Source organism: Takifugu rubripes, chromosome 22 (genome assembly GCF_901000725.2).
Source record: "Takifugu rubripes chromosome 22, fTakRub1.2, whole genome shotgun sequence".
Classification (NCBI taxonomy): Eukaryota; Metazoa; Chordata; class Actinopteri; order Tetraodontiformes; family Tetraodontidae; genus Takifugu; species Takifugu rubripes.
In genome coordinates this window covers 13,568,863-13,589,899 of record NC_042306.1, presented here as the reverse complement: position 1 = coordinate 13,589,899, position 21,037 = coordinate 13,568,863, and the positions used below count along the sequence as shown (strand labels likewise).

Here is a 21,037-nt window from a genome sequence, read left to right as displayed (position 1 = left end):
AATGTGGTGGCAAAGGGGACCAATAACCTTTTAGAAAGCAGATTAAATCTCTGATTTCTCATGTGAGATGATGGAAACCCAACGGTGACCGAGCCTCCCCATTTGTGGTCGGATTTCTAGTCTTGTAATGTTTTACCGGAGCTCTGCAGTGGAGAGGGTGCTCACCAGCAAGGTTATGGAAGCGTTCCGAACTGGAGGTGCTGCAGCCAATTAGGGGAAGCTGTTGAACCACAAGTTCATCCGTGGGATCTGGTTGAACCCCCGAGACATTAAAAATAGAAATGCACTTGCCAGTTTAAGAGTTTGTGGAGGGGCACATCTTCCTCAAGGACCTGCTGCTCTGCACAACAGAATTGTGCCATGATTGGGGCGGCAGCAGTGTTGGCACAGAGTTTAGCCCCATGATGCAGTAATGAGTCCTTTTCTAAGGGACTACTTGGTTATGCAGAGCCTTTTCGGCAGCAGACGAGCAGGAGCATCCATTTAATTGAACAGGCGTGACTGCATGCAGGCGAATCTCGAAATGGAGATCGTGTACTTCAGCGTGACAGTGTGAGACAGCTCCACGGGTTGAGGCCCAGCGGCGCCCCCTATCGATAAAAAGAGAACTGCAGTTGGAAACCGCAGGCAGGACGCGTGTGGCGTCACGCAGAAATGACTTCAAACAGCAAGAAATGACTTCAACCACAACCATGTGCACAATTTGTGTTATCACCAAAGTTTAGCATCCCCCCACACACACACATCATACAGTTCTTTTTACAGTTCTTTTTAAAGTTCAAAAACCTCCACAAACATTCACATTGAGCAAAACAATTGAACACTACGACTGGAATTAAATACTAACAAAAAAAGACAAAAACAGATTCACTAACAATGAAATCCTTGGACTCACCAACACGAATCTCCACAGCACCTGCTTATTTTGGAATAAAATTTATCCTGTTTCTGGCACAAGTTAAAATGCTTTCATGCCAAGAATGATGGCTGAACAGGGGAAGAGGACACAGTGACATCTGCTATGACTATGGAGAACAACTGTATTCAAAATAATAATAAATAATAAAAACTGCACCAGCAGTGGAGCACAAACAGAATATCTGTAACAGCAGAGCAAATACACCTGAACCTTTGTAGGTCTGATCTGAAAGCTTCGTCTTGGTGATGACGATCATCTCTTTTAGTTGTTTTTCAAACAGACACCGGCTGTCACAAACCCCCTCGGTGGCCGTGAAACTATTTGAATGAACGCAGGTTACACTTTTCTGTGGCGTTGAACTTATCAGCTCTGCCAAGGAGGTTACGTAACAACCATGTTTGTCTGTGAACAAAAGCCAAGTGTCTTTGATTATAAATGGCTTTGATCATCAAGCAAAACACTATGTTATGTAACCACCGATTGGCTAGCTAGCTTTCAAGGAAATCCTTCTGCTCATCACCTCTGTAATTGAAGTTATACCTTTTTTGCTTATATCCTATAGCCAGTCAGTGTTTGTGACCTATTGAAGTTGCGTTTAGGGACCGTTGCTGTCATTCCATGCCTCTTTTTCCACTGTGACAATGGCTCACTGTTACCTGCGACCGTCCCTGGGGTGTAGGAACCTGTTCAGGCTCCTGTTGCCCAAGGTCTTGTCCAGGCAGGAAGGTAGACATGCTAACACGGTGCTAACTGGAGCCACTACAGGGGTCAGCACACACTTACATAACAATTACTTCAAATACCAAATATCTGAATAAGACAAAGACTTTTGTGTTTTGGTTTCTGCCTGGATCACATCATTGGCTGGTGTTGTCTTGATGCTCAGGTGGCATCATTGAACAATGCACGACAGCTGGAGCACAGACGGAGCGTTCTGAATGACCTGTTGGGAGCAAACAGACTGAATTCCAAACTACCAAAAGGTGCTGTAAATCTGCCTCCTAATGAAAACGGAACAGTTTTTATGTATAATCCTCTATCTTTTTCTTCTGTTAAATAAGCTGCATTCCTGCATTCTGTGGCTTTAAATCCTGACTATTGACTTAAATCTCAGACACCAAACGTGGTACTCAGGGATCCTCTGGAGGAGCAGGAGGACGTTGGGATGAGCTGCACCGGTACGGCCGTCTACAGAAGGTCGGTGTTGACAAAATGAGGCTGCAGCTGCTGGCTGATGCCTCAGGAGGTTGTGTTGTTTTCTGGGTGACGTTCAGTGGAACCATTCAGAACTTTCTTGTTGGTCAGGTGACGTCATTGAGCGATACGAGACAATTAGGAAAAGCATGGAGCGTTCTGGGTGACCTGTTGGGAGCGTATAGATGGAGTTCCAAACCACCCAATGGTGCTGTATCTGTGTGTGTGTGTGTGTGTGTGTGTGTGTGTGTGTGTGTGTGTGTGTGTGTGTGTGTGTGTGTGTGTGTGCGCGCGCGTGTGTGTGTGTGTTCTTTGTGATTCAGGTCAGATTGTGGACCCACTGAGGATTGAATTATCCTCAATGATAGTGTGCCTTTAAATCCTGAATATTGACTTTAAAATCTCAGACACCAAACCGGGTAATACTCAGAGATCCTCTGGAGGAGCAGGAGGAGGAGCAGGAAAACGAGGAGGAAAACGAGGAGAACATCGGGATGAGACCCACTGGTACAGCCGTCTGCAGAAGGTCAGTGGAGACAAGAACTAAGTGAGGCCGCTGCTGCTGACTGATGCCTCAGGAGATTGTGCTTTTTCAGGGTGACGTTCCATGGGACGATAAAGAATTCCGGATGTTTTTCCTGACTGGGCTGGCTTTCTGGACAACCGTCGCCTATTATTTCCTCTTCAGGGATGGAGGACATGAGGTCAGCTGGAAGGAGTTTGTCAACAACTACCTCTCCAAGGGAGTGGTGAGTGTTTGAGTGGAATCTTTGTTTAGCCAGGTTCTAATTGACGTGGCGGAGGCAGCAGTGAACCCACATCTGCATTAAAGTGCTGTCACATACAAACAAGGATAAACTGGGGACAACAGGCTCCAAATATTACAAACTATGACAACCGCAGGCAAACCAGATGAAACTACAACTTTAAAGTCACCATTGAGCGAATGGATCTGCCAGGGTCGGCAGAAACAAGCCCCAAGCCAATTCTGATCTGACGGCGCTGCTCACCTCCAAATGTTCTGGCTTCTTCCCTCCACACGGGAATACATTTGCACGGAACATTTGAGGATGTCAGTAGGTTGTGGCTCAAGGCCGGACTAACCAAAGGTACCTCGTTGGATCCCACAGGTGGATCGATTAGAGGTGGTCGACAAGCGCTACGTCAAAGCCGTTTTCTCTGCTGGAAAGAAGCCGATGGGCGTGGTGAGTTCCTGAAGAACACCAGCCACAGAAAGTTAGCAGATTGAACTTTAGCGATGCTCAGAGCATTGGGGGGGGTCCCCGTCGGTGTCTGGGGGGGGGGCTGATTAAAGCTGAACTGCAGGAGGACACGTGTTTATGGCGTTTTTAAAGCTGTCACCCACAGTATTCTGTTGTGTGTTTGCAGCGGTACGTGTGGTTTAATATTGGAAGCGTGGACACGTTCGAGCAGAACCTGGAGACCGCTCAGAAGGAGCTGGGCATCAATGGCGAGAACCGTCTGAGTGTGGTTTACACCACCATGAGTGAGGGGTGAGTCTCTTTATCACCTGGGGCAGCTTGACTTGTTTCTGTGGTCCAATGCCATCTTCTCCTGCAGAACGCTACTCTTGAGCATGCTCCCCGCTCTGCTCATCACTGGGTTCTTTATCATCATGCTCGTTCGGGATCGACCTGGGGGTGGACATCCTGGCTGGGGCATGAGGGGGCTGTTCAGCTTCAGTGAGACGACGGCAAAGATCCGAAAACATACGATTGAAGTCAATTTCAAAGATGTGGCTGGGTGTGAGGAGGCCAAGCTCGAGATCATGGACTTTGTTAACTTCCTGAAGAACCCTACACAGTACTTGAACCTGGGAGCCAAGATCCCAAAGGTGGGGGTAAACATAGGTAGAGGGGCTTGGTGGGTTCTGGTGATGGATGGAGGACCTTCATGTTTGTTGTGTGTAGGGCGCCATTCTGACAGGCCCTCCGGGAACCGGAAAGACTCTTCTGGCCAAAGCAACAGCAGGCGAGGCCAATGTCCCGTTCATCACCGTTAATGGTTCTGAGTTCCTGGAGATGTTTGTGGGCGTCGGTCCTGCCAGGGTAGAGAAAGAAAAATGCAAATAAGCACTGTTGGACTCTCAGAAGATAGAACAAGGCTTTGCTTGCTGTGCAGGTTAGAGATCTCTTTGCGATGGCCCGGCACAATGCGCCTTGCATCCTCTTCATCGACGAGATCGATGCCGTGGGGCGAAAACGAGGGCGAGGAAACTTCGGAGGACAGAGTGAGCAGGAGAACACGCTGAATCAGCTTCTGGTGGAGATGGACGGTGGGTGACAGGAACCTCGGGACGCCACTGCGCTTGAATCTTCTGAAACGATGTTGCCACGTCTGTCTCTTCCCTCCGTCTTTTCAGGGTTCAACACAACCACCAATGTTGTGGTTCTTGCAGGAACCAACAGACCAGACATTCTGGACCCTGCTCTCATGAGACCCGGCCGTTTTGACCGACAGATTTACATTGGTGAGAAAACAAATTGTCAATTCGCAAAGTACCGTAATAACTGTAATAACTGTGTGATAACAAATGTTGTCAGACCTACCTGATATCAAGGGTCGAGCATCCATCTTCCAAGTCCACCTGAGGCCTCTGAAGGTGGACCAGACCCTGAATAAAGACACTTTGGCATTGAAAATGGCTGCACTCACGCCTGGTTTCTCAGGTAAAGGCATGTCAGGGTCCGAGCATCAGTGGGACAGTCTCACCTATTCAGCTTCTCTTTTCAGGGGCAGACATCGCTAACGTTTGTAATGAGGCCGCTCTGATTGCTGCTCGCCACACTTCAGATTCCATCAACCAAAAGCACATTGAGCAGGCCATCGAGAGAGTGATTGGAGGTGAAGTGACACGTTCAGGAGTTTAAATTGAAGGCTGCTACGTCGCTCGGTGCAGGTTTTAAAACGGCTCAAACACAGCGTGTCTCTCATTTAGAGCCCTGCAATTTAAAACAGAATTCAGAGAACTTATGACTGGGGTGCAACTTTAAATGGGCACTAGAGTAAAATCAGTTCACTTCCCTCCAATTCCATCATCTGATTTCACAAATAAACTCAAATCTGACAATGAGATTTCGGAGCTGAAAGGAAGAACCAAATGGATGAATTGTGTGTTAAAGGTCTGGAGAAGAAGACAAAGGTCCTCCAGCCGGATGAGAAGGAGAGGGTGGCCTACCATGAAGCAGGCCACGCTGTTGCTGGGTGGTTCCTGGAGCATGCCGACCCCCTGCTGAAGGTCAGCTCATGTCAACGATTCCTGGATGATGTCACAGACTGGCTTTATGTGTTGTGGTCAGCGTTCGCGGGGCCAGGTCCTGGTCCAGGTTCCTGGCTTCATCTCAATGGTTACAGCCTGATGATTTCCACCAGATTTCCATCTGAGGACTGACAAGATTTAATAGAACAGTCTGACTTAGCAGCAAAGGAAGTTATTATTTTAGAATTTAACTTACAGCAGTGCTTACACCTCCAAGCATGAGAGGGACACTTTTTAAAGACCATTCTGTGAAACCCCTGCAGGTGTCTATCATCCCCAGAGGAAAGGGTCTGGGCTATGCCCAGTACCTGCCTAAAGAGCAGTACCTCTACACCAAAGAACAGCTGCTGGACCACATGTGTATGATCTTGGGAGGCCAAGTTTCTGAGGAGATCTTCTTTGGCTGCGTCACCACTGGAGCCTGGGACGACCTCCAAAAGGTCACCCAGAATGCCTATGCACAGGTCAGAGTTCACTAATCCTCTTTTTTCTCAGATCGTCTTTTCATTTCGGTTCTGTTTGGGAAACCGTAGTTGCAGAGTAGGTGGAGAACACGGAACAAGTCAGGGATGACACTCAGATGTTCGTGGAGCTTCTGGTGCAAACGAAAAGAGCAGAATGTTTTGTCGCCACGACCTGAAGTGATTGGGCTCCGTTTCCATGACAACGCAGAATGGAAGAAATGAACTTTTGAACAAATGTTTGGTTAGAAAGTTGTTCTCAGGAAGTTGGGGGCTACTGTTTGAATGCCTGCCCCCTCTGTGCTGCAGATCGTTCAGTTTGGGATGAACCCAAAGGTGGGTCAGGTGTCCTTTGACCTTCCTCAGCAAGGTGAAATTGTTCTGCAGAGACCTTACAGCGAGGCTACAGCTCATCTCATTGACATCGAGGTCCGAGCCTTAATCAGTGAGGCGTACCAGAGAACTCAGCAGCTGCTGAACAAGAAGAAGGCCGAGGTGGACAAGGTAAAGGTGTTCTATGTGTGTGTTCTTCAAGCGGCTCAGCATTTCTGTCATCTAATCTAAAAACTGTACTTTTCCTGAATGTAGAACACAACACCTTTAATAAATTCTGCCCCACTCTTTAGGTGGCACTTCGGCTGCTGGAGAAAGAGGTTCTAGAGAAGAGCGACATGATGGAACTGTTGGGAAAACGCCCATTTGCAGAAAAGCGAACATATGAGGAGTTTTTCTAGGGAACTGGAGGTAGGGACGAGGACACAACACCCCCAGAGAGAACTGGGACCGTGATAGGGTGGGCAAGGAGGAGGAATGCTTTTCTAGAGGTTTAGCCTCGTCATTGATCTGTTTGTTGCTCTAAATTAGCTGCGAATAAGGAATAGTTAGATGTTTTCTTTGGGCATTCTGACTGTGAGGGTCAAACCTGGCGACACCCTTGCACCAGGATGGACATCGTTGGTCCAAGCTCTCTGGACATCGGTCAAAATGCCTCCAGTGAGGCATCACAAAAGTGATGGAATCAGCAGCTACGCATCCTGCTGTGACGCTGAGAGGATCAACATGAGACGCAATAAGGAGTTTCTCATGAGTGATCCTGCATCATAAGCCCTCCAGGGAAGGCGGGCGCCTCGCTTGCCTTCTCAGAGCTTCATCTGGGGACACAATAAGGGAAGCAATGGTAAGCTCAACGGCTGGAATGTAATCCAGGCTGACTCCTGCATGGCTGCCCGGGTCTGCAGAGAGACAGGGGCAGGCCTTGGTGTCCCTCCAACGGGCCTGCAACTCCTTCAGGTGGTCCTGGTGCAGTGGGGCCAGGCCTGCACCTGAAGAAGGGTTAGGGTTGCTCGCAGGTGCTGCTTCTGCCTATTGTGGTATATCCATGTGCAGATGCTCTGGGGCCATACGCATAATAGCATTCATGGAGCTGTCCTCCCTCTCAGCCCCTTAACTCGAAGCAGAGGGGAGCGTCCCAGATCAGGAATCAAGCCCATCCCAAAGTGGTTATGAGTAGACACAATCAGGAAGAAGTCATTATCCAGTTCTAGACAGGAAGAGTGTTTCTAGCTCTACATTGATGTCATTCAGTTCATATTTATTTTGTAATAGAAGCTTTATAGATGCACAGATGATAAACGATGTTTCTCTCCAGGTTTATGCTGACCAAGCAGAAGATTTCAAGCATGGTGGAAAATATATCTTACTCTGTTGACAGACCGCTCGGATGCTTTCACCATTTAAGAGGTCTGTAATCTTTCTCAGTAACATTCAAAGTGGAGTCATTATTCATACATTGTTGTCTGACATCAATGATCAATTACTTCAACTGAAATATTGGTTATGAAAAGGGGGATTGTACTTCTGCTGCATCAGATGTTCAAATAAAAGTTAATAAAAAACATATCTATCTGAATCATGTTTTCTATTACTTCAATTCCCCCAATACGTAATGTTTGTAATTTCATATAGTACAAACATCGAGAATCAACCGAGTTTCACTATGCACTTTGTGACCCAACCAGTAGAGGTCATCAACGAGCACCTTTTTTTTCTGGGTCTTTAGGTATCTGCGTAACACCTCGTACTAAACCTAAATCAGTGCATATGCACACGTTTACATTGCTACAAGCCAAAATACGCGTTTGTTACATGATTATTAGACATTAGTTTCCAGTCAGTGATCCACAGTAGATGGAAATAAGTCCGGACAGAGGCCAGTGTTGCAGTTAATGTTTTATAGCAAGACATCACGATACAAATACAAAACAGTTCAGATAAATAAAGTTGTTATAAAATATTTTCCTTCACATTCTTGTTTGAGTGCTGAAGCGAAACCATAAACATTGTTTCTTTTTCTTAGTTTTTATGGCTGTGACTTTGCAGGTATGCTACAATAAATTGAAAGACAATCGGTGCAACGCGGTGCAGAATTTGTCCTCAGGGAACCATCCTGTCTGCTTTAGCCTCACAAATCAGGCAATTCTTCATAGCAAACATCAGCTGTCTGTGGCTGGAGCTTCATTTATATTCGGCATTTTGCATGAACTTATAATCTATGTTAAATTCCTATTAAAGACTAAAAATAGGGTTTTAATGTTTCCTTCTGAAATGCTTATACTCTCTTCACCTTCAACATTTGTTCAGCCTCTTGACAATGAATCTTTGTAAAGTGACAGTACACAGATATCTGTAAAAGCTCTTCATCTGCAGTGCAAACATTCCAGCCTGCACGCCAAATTCCTCAGTTCTTACATCAAAAAATCAAAAGGTACACATGTGAATGTTCCTTCAAGTTAACAGTGATAATGCTAAGGCTGATAGTCTATTTGTGGGTTTTAAAATATCTGCGGTACAAAATTAGATTAAAAAACAAACATTTTTCTTTTAACTCAAAGTTGTCCGTTATAAAGGAAAGGTAGCGTGAGAGTTTCAGGACTTCCTATTTCTCCAGGACGACGATATCAGCTACCCCGTGCACTTGTGTCAGCTGTTTGCAGTCCAGAGATGCCACCAGCTTCCTGGGTCCAGGCTGGGTGGGGATGAAGTGCTCCGTCAGTGTCACGGTGGAGTGGGCGCCAACATCACTGGGGGGGAGGGAGGGGGAGTTAAAGGTGGCTAAAGAGAGAGAGACACTAAAGAGAGTGTTGAGGGACTTACCCGACAACCACCTCATGGCCCTTCTGCAGCCCCAGGCCCTCCACCCTGAACACCACCCCCACTAGCATCCGTGGCAGCGGGTTAGTGAAGGTGATCTTGGCCGCCATTTCTTTGCCGACGACAGCTTCTCCTAAAGGCTGGTGGGAGGAGTCACAGTGAGTCAACGCTGTAACGTCTGAAAAGGACCATTTGTAGGATCTACCTTGATGGTGATGTCAGGGGTGCGGAGCCTGAAGGTGGTCTGGTTGGCTAACACCTGCTGGGTCTCGTTTACTCTCCCAGAGAGGGTCAACATCAGAGCGGCCTGATCCACCAGCTGGTTCTGGTACTGCTGGTAGGGTAACACCCACTCGATGGTCTTTTCTGTGGGGAGGAAGTTCAATTTTCTTATAAAAGCATTTCTTCTTTACTCCATTGTGCAAAAACAACCGGAAAGGACATCTGAAAATCATTTCGAATTTTAAACATGCTTTTTTAACCCATCAGGGTTTCATAAGTGAGAAAGAAAAGCTTTGAAAATGTCAGAATTAATAGAACCCAAATGGCTCCGGGCTTATATACTCTTCCACGGGGAAAAGTGTCGCCTACAGTGGAACAACCGTCTCTCTCATGAACAGTCACCTTCATTGGGCTGAAGCTCCACAGAAATCTGCTCCTTCTTGATGGTGCCCTTCACCACGCCGGTGTAGTACATGACCGCCACCTGGCTGTGCAGGGTGGTCCGGCGAGGGTGCGAGCTGAGGTTCTTCACCAAGATGCTGAGCTGAGCGTCGGCGCCCATTCTGGCCCCCTCATCATCGATCTTCACCTCCACGCTGACGTCCTCCGCCACGGGCGAGGAGTAGGTGTTTGGCTTGCTGCCGTAGCGACTGGCGGTCTCGACCGCGATGCGTTCCTCCTCAGAACCTGATGGTGAGGGAGAGCATTAGTGCCCTTTATCCCGACTGACACGACCTCGTCCCCGGAGTCTTCCCTGATCTGTGCGGTTTGCTTGCCTTCTTGGTGTTTGTACAGGTGCGTGATGTCTGCGCGCTCGTCAGAGCCCGAGGCTTTGGTGCTGATGTAGTGGCCAACGGCTTTCTTCTCACTGTAGATCTGGCTGAACGTGCCGTCCAGGTTCCTCTGCCAGTAGATCTTATCGCTGTTGACCTGATTGGGAAAAGCACGCTCGGCTCAAACGCTAAGCCCAAGAAAACCGAAACCAAATCTGGAATAAATCAGCTCTGGGAGGGACGTTTGCCACTAAAGAAGGCGTCGTGCTCCATCAGGAGAACCTACCCACCTCTGCAAAGACAAACGGCGTGTCGTGTTTGAGGAAGACCTGGCCTGAGCGGATGGCGCTGATGGAGGCGGGGCCGCAGCGGAAGGTGCCCTGGCTTGTTTCCTGGGGAGTCGAGTCCACAGCCTGCCAGCCTCCATGTCCCGGGGGCAGGTCTGGCCTCGCCATCCAGCAGTCATTCCACACGTGGAAGTTCCTACACGAAATGTTCATTTTAGGCAGGCTGTGAAAATAAGCTTTTCACGAAAGAGCTCAATGGCAGGAAATCAGTGAAGCGGCTCCGTGACCGTCCGCACATGTTGGCTCCTGCATTATGTTGGAAGAAAATCACTGCCGACAACTAAACTCTTTAGGTTTGAAGATGTTGGATCCCGAAAGTACTCAAACAGGAAGTTGAAAGTGGACAATGTAATGTCTCTTCCATGTGGTGTGGAATTTTTGGGAGTGTCTTATCTGTTCGGAGAACTGGGATTTTCTGTCCCTCCCGGCTCCCCGCCCAGTCTAAATCAGTGCTGAATACACACTCTACATCTACAGAAAGCCTCCCCATTACTCTCCCATCCATCACATGACACCGTTCTTCACTTTTCCCTCTCAGTACCTTCATAAACAAACCCCGGTTCAGCATTTATGGCGTTCACATCGATGTAAACGACTCTGTATAGTTTACAGTACAATGGATGTATTTTATCACGACAGTTATTCGTCACAAACTTGTATTTTAACATAAGTGAACTTATTTATCTTAATAAATAGCTCTTTAGTGTTCCAGGGTTCCAGGTCATGCGTTGTTTGGTTTTCCTGCAGGTGGCGTGGAGGAGACGGTAATTGTCGACAGCTGGCGCTGCAGGCGGACGCACCTGCCGGCCGTTTCCATCAGCCTCCTATTTAAGGACGGAGCGCCTGTCTGCCAGTGTCAGAGAGTTGTTGTGCTGCTCATGGTAAACCTGACCCCTGCTGCTTGTTTTTGGAGCTCGTTGAGCTGCTCGGGGTTAAATGAACCATATAAAATGATTTTGGTTGTTTTTGCTCCCGTTTTTGGTCATTTGATGTCAACAGGAGGTGGTTAATATCAGATTTGCATTCGCTGTCTGGAAAAAGCTGCTACTAACTGCAGGACAACACCGAGCTCGTCTTAATGTGAGCTGCATCTCTGACCAAAGGTCATTTAAAGCCGCCAGATTGCTGCCGTCTTACCAAACGGAGTCACTGTTGAGGTAATCGATGGGGTCCATGTTCTCATCTAAATAGATGTCGGTGGTGAGGGAGACGTCGGTGTCGTGAGCCGACTGAAAGTTCGTCACGCTGCGGGCGGGGATGCCGAGACATCGGAGCACTGGAGACACAGAGAGAGACCGAGCAAGAATCCATAAACCGGGCTTAATTAGAACTACGCGCATAATGACTTCAGATGGCTCTGCTGAGATGGAACTGATAAAGCAGCCCATGTGGCTCTCACCGCGAGAGGAAAGGAGGCGTGACATCAATGATGATGCCATTTAGTTAGGGTGCATATGAGCTGAGCACAGGGCTCTGACTCGGGGAGCCACAAGCTTTCTCCGCTCCATTCTTGACCCACCTGTCGTGGTGACTCCTGAGAAGACCCAACACTGTCCGTATGACACGGGAAACCCATCGGACGAGTGGTATTTCCTCAGGATCTCCACGCTGCTGCTCCACGCTGTAGGAGACACGCCGTCGGAGTAATCCCCCGACCAGTTGCCCACCAGAACCCCTAAGTCATCCTGAGCGTTGATCTAAAACAAGGAGCTGCTGTTAATGGGAGATTAAGGCATATTAATCTGCTATGGATGCAGCAGCAGTTTAGCAAATGCTGCACCATTAGCGCCGGTGCTAATTAATAGATTCATCCCTGATCAGGACAATTATACTGGGTCATTTTAAATCATTCTGAAATGTGAGATATTTGTACTTTTATAGGTACACGAGCATGAGAGGCCTTCATGCCACCATTACTGACACTAATTAACCTGTTAACCTACCATGGCCGATATGACTCGAACCACATTGACGGGGTCCCCTCTGCCAGACGGGGGGATGTTGCTCTTCTCCAGGATGAACAGACATGCTTCCAGGACCCCTTCATGAAACTACAGTTGAAAAAGAAAAGAAATTAACGAAGTAGTTTTTAAAAATGACAAATGTTAATGTTACCAGGCAACGGAGCTGTACTGTAGCAAATTGACTGAGAAGAACAGAAGGTTGCGTAACAATCTATGAAAAAAATAAATTCCTGAATCCATTCGTCATTGTCGAGTTGCATCTTGAGTCCGCGGTCTGTACCTGCCCAAAGTTCCATGTGCGAGCGCCTATTTGTTTTTCTGTGCCGTAGTAAATCCTCCCAGTGTCGTTGAGGACATACTCCTTCCTCTCCTCCTCATCATCCAGGAACACAGTGTCCTCTGGGAAAAACATGGGAAAATTATCTCCAGCCACAGCCAATTTTCTAAAACTGAAATTCTGGCATTAGGAGGCTTCCGAATGTCTGCACCCTGCCTTCTTTTCGCTGCAGCTATCACCAATTAAACAAACGACTCAAAATTGGACAGGGAAAAAGCTTTTAATGGTGCTTTAATGGCTCATTCCTCGTGCTTCTTTCTGGTCTCTGATCCTGACCTGGAATTCACGCTTCGCTCCTCTGCTGTGACGAAAACACTTGAGAATGTGATTTCTTTTCACAAACCATGTGAAAAGAGCCCCCCCCAAGGCCAGGAAATGGCTAAGAAACACAATGAGCCCATGGACCTTGCAGTGGGGCCCATGTTTCTGAGTGACATCACTGTCCAAGGAGGCCCAAAAATCTCTTTTTTCCCGTCCTTTTAATCCCCAACTGTTTCCTACTGTGATTTCCTGTGTGTGCGGAGGGGGGGACGTGAAAAAAATGAAGAAAAGGAAACCAGCAAACTACTAAAAAAAGGTTCAAGATTAAAAGTAAGAGGGAGTGAGCGAGGACAAGACGGGAAGTTGTGCTTGGGAAAAGGGTGGAGGGAAAGACAAGCACACCGGAGTGAGATTTTACAGCGCAGGAAGGTGAGCGTGACAGCAGCAGGCAGCTGTGATAATTGTGATTTTCACTCCTTACTGAACGGTTCTGAGGAAACACCCACAGAAGGGGAGTGTGGGTGATGGAGCAAGGAGGGGGTCAGCCGATAACAGCATAGCAGAGTGGCAGACGTGTTTAAAGGCACAGGGAAAGCATATAGAAGCAGTAAAATTAAAGGGGGGGGGGGGGGTCCTAGGATTAATTGTGAGTTTCCCTGTGGTCTTTCCACACACTTATTGTAGGATTTGGACCTTTGTGGGCAGCAGGGAGGGGCTGAAGTCCCCTCTTAAGAGACGTTCTCAGGGAGCCAACCCGTCTATCAGCAGCTACGTGACGAACTCAAGGGAGAAGCATTTAGGACGTGTTAGCTTAGCAACCGTTGCGCTCTAACCCACCAGATGTGCGCTCGATAAAGACAACCTTGTTGTCATCTGCTCTGGTCAGACATCCCCCAGAGCTACTGAGGCCTCCACTCACAACCTAGAGCTCAGGATTTTCTGATTTCCCTCTTCAGTAGTCATGAGACATTTATCAGAAGGTTCATTTGATGAGTTTTGGGTTTGCAACACACGTTACCGACTGTGGTACAACTGTAGAAATGTTCACGTTGTAACAAATAAGAGTGTTTGTCGCTCAACATTCAATCTAGCTCTTCGTTTGGGGTACTTGGCCCCAGACTTGCTTTGCTCCTGGGATCATCTGACTGAAGAAGCGGCCAAAAAATGAAACTTATTGGTGCTTGCAGCGGTCTGTTTTATCTTGAGCCGTTTTGGGTTCGCCCTTCCCCGTGTGTGCAGGCCGTCCTGGACGGTGTCCAGCTGCAGTTGCATAACTCCCACATGGTCGCGGGGTCAAACTGCTGCTTGATTGACAGCAACACGCTTGAGTATGAAGTTAGAACTGAGCGAAACGCGAGATCAGCTTTGAAATGAAATAGGCAGGCCAGATATTTAGGTTTGCCGGAGGTTTCGCAGTTCAGGAGCTTGTTTTTGGAGGACTCCCCCCTCTCTCATAACAGAAATATCTCTTCGGTCATAAACTGGGTTATGCAACGCCATTCTTTTCTCCTCTTATCACTCTCTCCTCCCTTCTCAATTCTTCAGCTGCCGCGTCTGCACCCTCTGCCAAGCTCACCTTCACACCAAGGGTTGAAGAGCACGACGATGTTCCTGCTGCAGCTGTGAGTCGTTGTCGCTTCGCCCGTCGTGGCGCCGCAGGTCACCGTCAGCCCGTAGAGGCCACACACGGCGCTGGCCGGCGAGTTGACCGACAGCTTCACCTTGTTGCCGCTCTGCTCCACGATCTTGGCCGCCCAGCGTTTGTCCTCCGGCGAGTCCACGAGCAGGACGGTGGCGTGGGTGCCTTTGGACACCGTGGGCAGGGGACCTACACCACAGGGGAGGTTTAGCACCAGAGTAATAAACATGAAACTAGCGCATTCATCCGTCCAGCTCCTGCTAAATACCACTTATGGTTGATTAGAATCATGAGGGGGGTGACAAGAATAAACCTAGGACAGGTCAGGCAGATCAGCGAGTCACAGTTCAGACATAGCACTCACTCAAACACTGGGGAGATTCTCCATTTGAGCTGACGTGCAGGCGTTTGGACCGAGAGAGGAAACCGGAGCCCCCAGAGAAAAGCATGGGCGGAACAGGGTAACTGCACACGGAGGCTGGGCTACCTCCACCTCGCTGCAAATGCTGGAAGGGTGTCAAAATGTCTGTCCGAGGGCGTTCCGCTCCGTTTCTCCACATTCTCTGGATAATACCCCACAGATGTGCAGCATTACCTTCGAACATCGGCTTCACTTCAAACCCGCTGCTCTGATTAGGACCCGTATTTACTCCATTTGCACCGCGGTGCTGAGAGTTTTTCAAGTGACCATTGTTCTCCACCCAGTTACAGCCTGACCTCTTACTCACTCACAGGAAATCAATGATAAACACTCCACTTTCTCCAGCAGTATTGGAAAATCTACTCCAACTGCAGCATCCTTGAAGAGCAAATTACAGGTCTGGAAGCTGCGATGCAATGAAAATGCTAAGTTAGCTGAGACGGATCCCACAGAGTGGAGGGGCTTTGTTTACCCCCGCGATGACATCATCACATCTATCCAGTCGACGGCTGCAGAGCGCACTAGAGCAAGGTGTCGGGTGTCTGGAGATCTGGAAGCTGTTAGCAACATGTGGGTGGGAGTGCAGACATGTTTGGAATCCAACACTTGTTCCATGTTGTAGCTGCTGCTGATTTTCAAAGTACAACTTCGACATTTAGCGTTTGGGCCGCGTTCCCCAGTTGCTCCTCTGCATTGCCTCTATAGGTGTCCTTAACAAATTAGAAGGAAAAACACTCTTTCTACCACCAAGGACTGAATACAGGTGTAAAACCTGTTAAATATCTTCAGAGAATGAGTTCCTCCTGCTCTTTTGGATCAGATGATGGTTTCTCTAAGTTAAAAGAGCCCTGAGAAATTAATCTAATCTCACAAAAGCCAAATTCTTCACATCACTTTCCCTGGTACCTTCTATATATTATCTACTCTTACGTAACCTTTTATTTGCACAAAGAGATTTTCCGCTATTAGTTTATGCTAATTAGAATATCTGCTAGAGCGTCTGAAGACAGTCTAGCGAAGTGCTACCGCCGTGCACAGTGAGTACTGAAATTACTTAGCATTCAAACAACCCTCTTCTTTTAGTTATAGTTTTGTTTCTTTTTAACTTAGACGATGCTAAGCTACCGTCCGCCTTTGCAGGTTTCTTCATGAGCTCTCCTCAGGGGGTCTGAATACACGCTGCAGCATCAGTTGATTAGAAGAACGCACATGTGTTGCGTCTGTACCTGTTCTCATGTCCAGGTGGAGCTTGTCAGTGTCTGTGTCGAAGGGTCGGTTGAACTCCACCTCTATCTGGAAGCTCTGCCCTCTGCGGACGATCAGCTCGTCTCCGTGATACATGTCGGTGTGGTGCTCCGCTCTGTTCTGCCCCGTCTTCGAGCTCAGCAGGTCCACAGAACACACCGATAACTTCATCTCTGCGTCAGGAAGTGTACGTTTTAGAACGTCTGTTCGATTCCTAAACTGTTTATCAAGAAACGGAGGAATCCTCGACGACAAGGCTGAGATAAGGATTCAGACCCAACTGTGGGGGTAGAACTTTAGGAGCGTTTGGGCCAAACTTTACCTTCCATTTCCTTTAGCTCTCCGTTCTCAGGCGTTGATTTTGGGGGCTCTGGGAGGAGCGGAGGGGTCGGAGGTGCGACCAACTCCACCCTGTCCGTAACATCGAGGGAGGCGCTGTTCTGCCGCTGACAGCAGCACGGAAACGCCTTCCTGAGCCAGCGCCGACAGCCTCCTTCCTCCTCTTTCTTCTCCCCTTCTTTGTGAATGGTCAGCTCCACCCTTGTGGGCGGGGCCACTCCAGGGAAACGCCCCACTTCGGACGCATCTCTCACTGCTAATCGCTCACCTGGCATGCTAGCAAGAAAAAAAAAATACATTAAAAAAGTGTGTTTCCTTTCAGGAAAAACACCACCAGATTATCAATCCAAATAACTACATTTTATTTTTTCATGATAATGTGCAGCCCTGATGTAAACAATTAGGATATGAGAATCTGTGTCCATACAAGAGTCTGCCCATAAAGTTATTTATAATCACCATTAAAATTCCTTTCAGTCCCACAGGCAAATCAAAGCAAGTAAAACACTGAGCAAAACTGTTCTACAAACAGTGAACTATAAACCAACGCTGGCACACAGGGAAGCTGGTGCCGTTCCGTAGTACGTTTAATCATGCCGGAATATTATCTGGAATTTTATCAGCACGACAACAAGTAATGCTTTTTTTAATATTTCTCCCACAATTAGGCCATTCCGAACCCGCTCTCGCCACACAGCAGCTTCCCATAGACCTTCCCGTTTACCCTTTCACCCTTGTCGGCATCTGCCTCGCCTCCGAAGAGGAAAAATGCCTGTTGAATGTGTGTAAAGTACCTCACACACGCGCAGCTATTGTAAAATGTCACCCCACCACCACCATTTAAATTTTACTGCGAGTGAAAGGATTTAGATTCCTGTAAACTTAAGGAAATTAGCTTTAGCTATGTGCATATGCCGACTGGCCCCTGCAACCGCTTCGAAATCGAAATAAAACCCTCAAAATCAAAATCTGTGCACAACAGCAGACGTGAGTGCGCTTCAGAAGTGGGTTGTGTGTGTGTGCTATCTGCAAAATCAATGTTTAATACAAACAACGGGCTGATTTTATTGATTTCTTGGCTAAATATTTGCACGTAACATGTGGGAATAAATCACCGTTTAGGATGGGAAATACCAGCGATAGTGAAGTTATGTGCCACGGTTCAAAGGTCACGCGGCAGCTGAAAGACATGCGGGAGGCAGGAAATATCCAGACCCGCGTGTGCACGGTGACGGGGACCCTCAACTGTGGCCTCCAGCTCATATACAGCTATTTGTAACCATTTCTCTTCATTTATTATCTGATAGATGCCAACGTTTCATACAATAATGCCATAAATACTGTAATTAGCTATGAAAATGCAAATCTCTATTATTACAGCATGTCAATCAATGGTTGTGCAAGAATATAATAATGGAATTAAGGGGAAAATGAATCGCTGTGTGGGTGCGTGTGCACGTCCGCTGCCTCATCGTTGTGTCCTTATGACAGGAAATGAGTTGCTAAAGGCATCTTGTGTCCTGCCAAAGTTTCAAAATAAGTTCAAATGACTTAATTGGCTGCCTGGTGGACAAAATCAATTAGAAAACAACTCAAGTCTCTAAACCCTTTAAAAGTGGTTCTGTCACACTCTGGTGCGACCTCGCCATCGGGCTGCCCTCCCTCGCCATCGGCCTGCCCTCCCTCGCCATCGGGCTGCCCTCCCTCGCCATCGGCCTGCCCTCCATCGCCATCGGCCTGCCCTCCCTCGCCATCGGGCTGCCCTCTCTCGCCATCGGCCTGCCCTCCCTCGCCATCGGCCTGCCCTCCCTCGCCATCGGGCTGCCCTCTCTCGCCATCGGCCTGCCCTCCCTCGCCATCGGGCTGCCCTCTCTTGCCTGCCCTCTCTCGCCATCGGCCTGCCCTCCCTCGCCATCGGGCTGCCCTCTCTCGCCATCGGCCTGCCCTCCCTCGCCATCGGGCTGCCCTCTCTTGCCTGCCCTCTCTTGCCTGCCCTCCCTCGCCATCGGGCTGCCCTCCCTCGCCATCGGGCTGCCCTATCTTCCTCTGCAGCCACGGCTCAGCGCATGTTGGCATCCAGACAGGCCTGATGTGGCCCCTGGACCCCTGATAAATGCTTTAAAGTCAAGTCACAAGCTTCCAGTTTAACAGGTGGTTTTCCTAATGTTTGAATTTTCATCCAGATTCATGAATCACGTTGAACTTGTTAAATCCTGCAGGACAGGAAGCTAAATGGTTCTGTTCTGTTCAGCACCACCAGAGAAACACGACCAGAATCCTCCTAATTCCCGCTACCATCAGGGTCCTTCAGTGATTGGTCAGAATACAAGTGAACATCTATCCCGGCTCCGCGTTTCTGCTTCATTAAAAACGCAGAAATCAATAATTCCACCCATCTATTCAGTCTCAGGTGTTCGCGTTGACAACGTGCTAAGAAAAGAGACAAAACTGGATAAAAACCGTTATAAAAGCGGCCGATCCCGATTTAATATTGGAGTTCTGGTGATTTGTGGTCGGAGTTATTACGCAGAAAACCAAAAAAGTTATGAAATGTCAGTTCTTAAAGCGGCGCCCGAGAGTTCCCGTCAAGCCTCCTGAGATCTCCCCTTTTTATGGAGAAAAGAGAAAGCGGAGATTCGATCATGCGCCTCATGATGGTTCCGCTTCACGTCTCCAGCTCCCGTCGCGTCACATTTAAGCGCTGAAACTTACTTTCTGTCTGTGGACTCTTCAAACTTCTGCGGAGTTTCTGTCCTCGTCGCCTCTTGGATCGGAACAGTTGTGCGTTCACTGTCCAGCGGACTGTTAACTGACTCTCCCTCGCACGCACGCACACACGCAAACACCCTTCTCCTCCCAGATCAGCCCACCCCACCCCACCCAGACACCCAGTCACCCTGTGTGGGCTGAAATCGCCCACCAGAAAGTGTCAGAACTCCTCAGCGCAACTGGGGGCGTGCACGAAGTTTTACGCTGCGTTCGGCACTATTTTTTCAGATGGTGGGGGGGGGGGGTGATTTGGTCAGATGTTTTGACGTCACCACCCAGTTCAATGAGTCAATCAGAGGTTACAAACCGACAAACCGGAGCTGGAGTTTCTCAATGTTGAGGTTACCCTGCAGGACCCCCACCCTGCTCACCCCACCCTTCTGCCGCACAGCCATCACGAGGACTGGGGAGATTCCTCTGCTGGTGCTCAGAGGAAGTTCTCAGTTTGACCTCTAAACATCTATATATATATAGCGCCGCCCAATTTAGACTTTTTCCAGTAAAAACAGTCAGATTCAGAATTCGGTTACTTCATATCGCTGCGTCCGGTGATGAAATGGTCCCTGTAACTTTGATTTGTGATCATCACCATGACATCATCTTTGTTAAAAATGATTAAATGACTTTAGCTTCACGTCACAATCAGCAGCTCTGGATTCCCTCGGACTTCACCTTTTTGTTTTCTCTAAAACTGTTTTCTCTCCCTGCGTCTGCTCATGTTTGCCTCCCAGCATCACCTCCCCGTGGTGGGAGCCTGTTTGGCGGGGCCCATCTGTTAGGCTCCGACACTCTGAACCCGGGCCGCCTTCACGCTTCCTCTCACGCCCGCTGATCTGCAGAGGCCACCAAAGATGCTCTGTGTCATGTATCACAGAGGCACGAAGCAGCAGAATAAACAATAAGGTCAGTAAATGGTCAGCATCTGGCTGCCATGGCAACGGCATGTAAAGCTACAAAGGCAGGCTGCCAGCGAGGTAATGAGGTAGCATGTGTCCAGTGGTGGTTTCAAAGGTGGTTGTTTTTTTCTGTAAATTATGGAAGGACATAGGTCTTTATTGACTTTTGCTCTGATAAACTGGTTGACTGCTACAGCTGCAGCCTCCGATAATCTATAACACCACGAGTTGTGTTTTCACACTTGGCCGTGGTGCAGAACAAACCTCCAAACCTCCAGCAGCAACACGTGCAGCCGCCACGAGGATTTCCGTTCATCCCAACCGCCTCTTCTGCTCCAGACACCAACAAAACCATATTTATGGGCAATATTTCAGCACATTCGCGTTGATACTCTCGCAGATATTAAAACAGGCGGTGGGCTGTGATCTGACTGTGATTTCATCTTCTTATCCCGGTTTTATTTACTGCTCCATTGTCGAGCAGCCACACAGGGACGTATGAGATCTCTGCTAACTCTGATGAATAATTTATACCCTCTGGCTTATTCCCATAGACGCGCTGGCCCAGGCTGCGGCCACTGCCGCTGCTCGGATATGCGGATGTGCCTCTGCCGGTAGGTGAGGCTGCAGGACTCGGATGATGAAATGTGCGGGAGTGCGTCGGCGTGACGTCGTCAAATCTGTAATTAAGCCGAAGGTTCACTGAGCGGGGCCTGATTCACGCCGCCGGTTGCCCTGGAGACGAGTCCAAACAGCAGACGCTGCTGCCAAACAGAGGGGTGTTTCTGTGGCCCCCTGAACAGCAGCCACCGCAATAACC

The 21,037-nt window shown here is 48.4% G+C and overlaps 2 protein-coding genes across 3 annotated transcripts; one reads left to right on the top strand and one right to left on the bottom strand.

Annotated features, from left to right (window-relative positions):
* Positions 1–1,518: 1,518 nt before the first annotated feature.
* On the top strand, positions 1,519–7,709 carry LOC101077976 (AFG3-like protein 2). 2 transcript variants are annotated; one of them, XM_029831117.1, is made up of 19 exons: positions 1,519–1,686; positions 1,806–1,902; positions 2,034–2,116; positions 2,225–2,321; positions 2,521–2,639; positions 2,710–2,862; positions 3,244–3,318; positions 3,503–3,627; positions 3,695–3,968; positions 4,045–4,182; positions 4,256–4,409; positions 4,497–4,604; positions 4,678–4,803; positions 4,868–4,978; positions 5,257–5,372; positions 5,657–5,857; positions 6,164–6,358; positions 6,481–6,598; positions 7,503–7,708. In XM_029831117.1, exons 1-18 carry the CDS (start codon positions 1,561–1,563, stop codon positions 6,586–6,588), a joined length of 2,406 nt encoding a protein of 801 aa, XP_029686977.1. In that variant the 5' UTR covers positions 1,519–1,560; the 3' UTR covers positions 6,589–6,598; positions 7,503–7,708. The 2 variants fall into 2 exon arrangements, with proteins under 2 accessions (XP_029686977.1, XP_029686978.1); XM_029831118.1 differs by lacking the exon at positions 4,868–4,978 and having other exon boundaries at positions 7,503–7,709.
* Positions 7,710–8,065: 356 nt separating this feature from the next.
* On the bottom strand, positions 8,066–19,431 carry tgm1l1 (transglutaminase 1 like 1). The gene is made up of 14 exons (XM_029831129.1): positions 19,265–19,431; positions 16,536–16,828; positions 16,195–16,386; positions 14,485–14,736; positions 12,591–12,709; positions 12,290–12,397; positions 11,866–12,043; positions 11,484–11,622; positions 10,290–10,482; positions 10,003–10,156; positions 9,629–9,913; positions 9,210–9,370; positions 9,008–9,144; positions 8,066–8,934 (listed from the first exon to the last, which is right to left on the bottom strand). The coding sequence occupies exons 2-14, from the start codon at positions 16,825–16,827 to the stop codon at positions 8,790–8,792; spliced, it is 2,355 nt and encodes a 784-aa protein (XP_029686989.1). The 5' UTR covers position 16,828; positions 19,265–19,431; the 3' UTR covers positions 8,066–8,789.
* Positions 19,432–21,037: the final 1,606 nt, after the last annotated feature.